This window comes from Crocodylus porosus, unplaced genomic scaffold (genome assembly GCF_001723895.1).
Source record: "Crocodylus porosus isolate Cpor-Errol unplaced genomic scaffold, CroPor_comp1, whole genome shotgun sequence".
NCBI classification, from domain to species: Eukaryota; Metazoa; Chordata; order Crocodylia; family Crocodylidae; genus Crocodylus; species Crocodylus porosus.
This window is the reverse complement of record NW_017728909.1, coordinates 46,933,448-46,938,572: the sequence shown is the minus strand read 5'-3', so window position 1 is coordinate 46,938,572 and position 5,125 is coordinate 46,933,448. Positions and strand designations below refer to the sequence as shown.

The 5,125-nt window shown below is 38.7% G+C and overlaps 1 protein-coding gene across 3 annotated transcripts in view; it reads right to left on the bottom strand.

The window, feature by feature from the left end:
• AP3B1 (adaptor related protein complex 3 beta 1 subunit) overlaps positions 1-5,125 on the bottom strand; it is a 291,241-nt gene that overhangs the window by 251,931 nt on the left and 34,185 nt on the right. For all 3 annotated transcript variants that reach the window (XM_019532203.1, XM_019532205.1, XM_019532206.1), the window contains exons 2-3: positions 2,838-2,913; positions 1,325-1,399 (exon numbers count right to left, since the gene is read on the bottom strand). In XM_019532203.1, coding sequence (XP_019387748.1) covers positions 1,325-1,399; positions 2,838-2,913 — 151 coding nt within the window. The remainder of the gene's footprint in view (positions 1-1,324; positions 1,400-2,837; positions 2,914-5,125) is intronic.

The following is a 5,125-nucleotide window of genomic DNA, read 5'->3' as shown; positions in this document are numbered from 1 at the left end:
TCTCCTCATAGGGCCTGCCCTGTTGTCCCATGATCATACGAGTGGCCCTCCTCTGGACCCTCTCCATGCTGTCGACATCCCTCTTGAAGTGTGGCGCCCAGAACTGGACGCAGTACTCCAACTTGCCATGGGGTAAGAGCTTACATACTGGCAGAAACCCAAAAGGTAGCTGCCAGTAAATTAAATCACTGCCCATTTTTATCCGTGGTAAATTTGTCCTATGTCCACATCCCAATATCCCACCGTAGTACTGACCAATATTGTTGGCAAGTCCTATTAAAAATTTGACTGAGACTTCTTCTGAGAATATAGTAGAATTGTCTATAGACTGATGGAAGACCCTAACAGCTGCTAAGTGTACTATAAATGAAGTGAGCAAGAGGCCTGTAATTCTGAATGATAAAATTAATCCAATATATCAGGCACTGTTGATTGCACTGGACACAGACAGTGCTGTTCACACCACATCTGAAATCTTTTCCATTTGGACATGTATATTGGTAACTGGTATTGTATCTGGTACAATATATTGTACCTGGGACCATGTATATTGATGGTGATGATGGCAGAGAGGAGTCAGAGTGCAGCCTGGGTGCAGGCTCCAAAACCATGTGTCGGATTAACACATTAAAAAAATTAACACAATTGGTTCTTGCATTAATCATGCACGTTAACGCTGATTGACAGCCCTACAAGAAATAAAATTTTGAACTGTACACCTGTTTCTGAATCTTATCAGTAGTCATCCTGTAAGTTTACCGTGATCTGGGTAACAAAAGTAAAAATTAAGTGATACCATTTTGAAACTAAGGCTTTTTCTAGGATAGATAAACTATACCACTGAAAAAGAACAAGCATCCCTCTAACAGTCCAATGCAACTAAACCCTGACCTGTAGCAACTATTTTGAAAGTGCAAGTAAGAAAGTAAGATCAGTCCATACTCAAGTTTTTAGTTTCTTGATAGGGATTGTTAACACATGTTATGTTATGCAGTTTACAAGATGGTAGTCTTGGAAATATAACACAACACACGTCCAGGACTTCTTGAACTACTCTTAAGAGCTATTTTCCAATCTATATAAATTCACTTCCCCAACAAGCTACTGGAAGAAAGGTTTAATGGTATATATTCCCTTTATGTTAATATGAAGGCATACTATTTCCATAAGGGTCCCACTAAAATTAAGCCTCAGTGAATTCTAAAATAATTGTAAAATAAAACTGAAAAGTATTTTATGTTTTTTATACTGGAAACTAGATGATACAGAAGATCTTTGTTTATAACAGTAACAATATGTTTTTATGAGTTATTTGCTTTGGTACCTCAATGTTTTTACTGGCCACATTCTTCACAACAGCAGGGAACAATTCAGATGCATTTTTCCCCTTTGCAACCACCTAAAAGAGAGAAATAGAATACTACTAGTAGTTAAAAATAAAAATACCACCTTAGCCTTATGTTTCAAAACCTTCTCTCAACTCCCTTCCACCCCAAAGTTTTATTTATTTGATTAGCAGCACCCATACTTTACTGTAATGATTAATGATAGCACAACAAATACTACAAGTAGAGCAAGGAATGCAGTTTCTTGCACTGTTTAACAGACCAAGAACATGGAATCTGGTATGCCACAATGCAAAGTTGTATAGCATTAAAGGTTTGTTCATTTAAAAAACTACAGAGCATGCTTGTTACCAGAGCACTGTCGACCTTAAAAAAAAAAAAAAAAAAGTCCAAGACTTACATTTCAAAAGAACTAAACTAGAAATTCAAACCAGGTTTAATAGGAGACAAGTTATATACTTTTGAAGAAATGTCCCCAAAAAAGTTGGATTTTAGCAAACAAAAGTAAAATAACATGCAAGCTACACTTAACCTTCAGAGATTACATGAAAATAAAAACATAGCTGCATATACAAAACAGCCTAACACGAAAGTCCTTACAGAACCGTCCTTGAGTGTGTTGTCACACAAGGAGCAAAAGAAAAAGTCTGGTATTACTGAAGAATATTAACATCAGAAAGACTAGCAAATTGCCTGTCAAGAATGATTGGGGGGGGCAGGCAGGGACTACTATATGCAAATATACAATATGTGCAGTTAGAAAGGTTTGTGCTAAGACATCTTTTAGTTAAAACATTCTGCTTAAATGTTTCTATTTTTTTTCTGATTGTAGGTAAACTTACAGGTCTTTTGCTCTCTTTTAAAAAAAGAGAAAGTCAACGCAACACGACTCTTACACTGACAGTATAATTGACAACATTACCAACAAGCAGAAGGCAGAGGGGGGTAGCACTTAGTATCTAGTGGTTCCAAGTGGCATGAGCTTTGGTAGGTGACTGCCTACTACATTAGATGAAGCGTATCTGTAATTTCAACCCTCTTCACATGCAACAGTCTTGGGACTCTCATGTACAGGTGGGAAAACAAGTTATTAAAACTTTTTGTAACTGAGGTTTTACATAAAGTTTTGCCTATTATTCATTAAAGTAAATATGAAACTTTAAATTAGGAAACAGCATCCAATTTTCCACTTGTTAAACTTCAACAGTACATTCATGACATTTTATTTCAAATGATGCCAACAATTTATCAGTTGTGGGTATAACATTTCCTAAAAATTCAAATGCATTTCTCAGTTTACTCAAAGGCCTTCCTATAGGTAGACTGAGACAACGAGTGAAAGGCTTTGACATGTCTAGGAACTATGATGCCATATTAGCTTATTGGGGAGTCAACAACAAATACAATACTAACTACTAAAGGGAGATACACAGAGAAAAAAATCCAGCAACAACATTTATTGGCAAAAAAAAAAAAAAAGGTGTCACATACCCCAACAATCCTTCTCATAGCATCCAATTTAGCAGAATCTTTATTGCTTTCCAACATCTGCTTTAGGTCTTCATTTCTACAGTAATGGGAGGAGAAAAGACTATAAGAAAGTGTAATACTGTCAAATAAAAACATTTATGCAACACTTAACTTTAATTCTTGCAGATCAATAAGTCAGCAAACTTGCACAACTAAACACTCCAGAAACATATACTAACTTTGGCTTCTTAGATGGGCTGCCATTTTACACAAAAGGGTAATGGTACAAGTAACAGTCAAAACCAAAAAGTATAACATATGATTAGTAGTGTCAGCACATTCCTCCTAGGAAAGGGTTGTAACATTACCTGTTATCACTGCTTTTTAACTTTACAGGATATAAAGCGCTCCACATTCCTGCCTCCTTCTATACTTTTAAAGAGGCCACATCATTAATCTCAAAAATGGGGGTGGGGGAGAGGAAGCCCCCTTGGGTTTGCATAGCCCAAGCCTTTGAAGACTTTTACCAGAAGACTTTTAAAGGTCTGCCATTAGGATTTAGTTTTCACTGACTCACTCGGTGAAAGTAATCACCAAAAGGCTATCTTCAAAAAAGTCTTGCAGCAAAACAAATGCTATTGTTTCAAATGGTGATGCACTACTGCAGTAAAGACAAAGATTGGATCCTGAATGCAGAAGAATGTCTTTGCCAGCCCATTCAGAAATCTCAACGCAACAGGCTGTGAGAAAACTGGATAGTCCTTGACAGGAGGCGACAGATTAAATTTACTGCTGGGTAAACTCTGAATTAGATAATGGGTCCAAATACCTCAGTTCCAACAGGTAGTTTGGAATCAAGGACAGCATTGGGGAAACACCCCACATTAGATGCCATAACAAGAATCTGGACCACTAAGCACAAGTAGGTACACCTTGTGGAGCCTTTCTTGTCATGTATCATACTGCATCTGTCAGAGGTGAAACAGATGCACTCCAGGTGCAAGAACCATCCAGCATCCATGCAGGTAGGTGGAGTACAGACCTAAGAGAAGTCATCATCCTGGGAGAGCAAATTGGGGAGCAAAAACAGAAGGTGTTTTTGCAATTAGGTGTTCATGTATGCCAAAGGTCCTGGACCAGGCATATGCATGCCATCAGGGTGACCCAAGCTTTGTTTTGCTGTACCTTCATGACCCAGGGGGTGTGGGAAAGATATATAATAGACTTTTCCACCAGTCTCATTAAAATAAAAAAAAAAAGCCTTGAGCTGGCACTATTTCACTCCAGTGCAAACAGGTCTATTTTTAAAGAGCACTCCAGACCAAGAACAGAGTTCTTGACTTCCCACTCGTGACAAAATGCAATGACCCTGCTCAGGCAGTCCACTACCTAAATGTAGAGACAAAAGATGGATACAGTGGTAAATGCACACAAAGCCAGGAAGCTTCACTGTTCATATTCATTAGTTGTGGACCATCGTAGTTAGCTGAAGAGAAATGCCCTGACTCAGTTTGGATATTAAGAGAAACTCAGAGACAAAAGAGCATGCTCCACCTTTTTTCTCTCTCTGTGCAGGGGTGGCCCCCACTATAAGTACTGCTAAGGCAAGAAGTCTTTGTTCAGAGGCTTGGGAGCAAAAAAATGCGTTATAACTTAGCAAGAGTGCAAGTTTCTTCATCTCAAATCTGCCTGAGCTACACCATTGGCTAGAATCATAGAAAGTTAGGGTTGGAAAAGACCTCAGGTGGTCATCTAGTCCAGAGGTTCCCAAACTTATTGCATACCCCCTTCCAGATTTACCAGCTGTCCACATACTGCTACAAGCATATATGTTTTATATTCTAACCCCCTAAATGCCAATAATAATGAAAATTAAATCCACCTTCCTCCCACATACCCCACATGGATGTCCTGCGTACTCTCAGGGGTATGTGTACGACAGTTTGGAATCCCCTGATCTAATCCAATCCCCTCCTCAAAGCAGGACCATCCGCAACTAAATCATCCCAGGCAAGGTTTAGTCTACCTGGGTCTTAAAACCCTCCAGGGATGGAAATTTCACAACCTCTCTTCATAACCTGGTTCTAGTGCTTTACTACCCTACTACCAGGAAAGTTCTTCCTAATATTTAACCTAAATTTCCCTTGCTGCAACTTAAGACCATTTTTCCTTATTCTATCATCTGCCACCAATGAGAACAGTCTAGCTCCATCCTCTTCACCCTTCAGGTAGTTGAAAGCTGCTATTAAGTTTCATAGTTTTTCATAGTTTCTAGGGTCGGAAGGGACCTGAGCAGATCATCTAGTCCG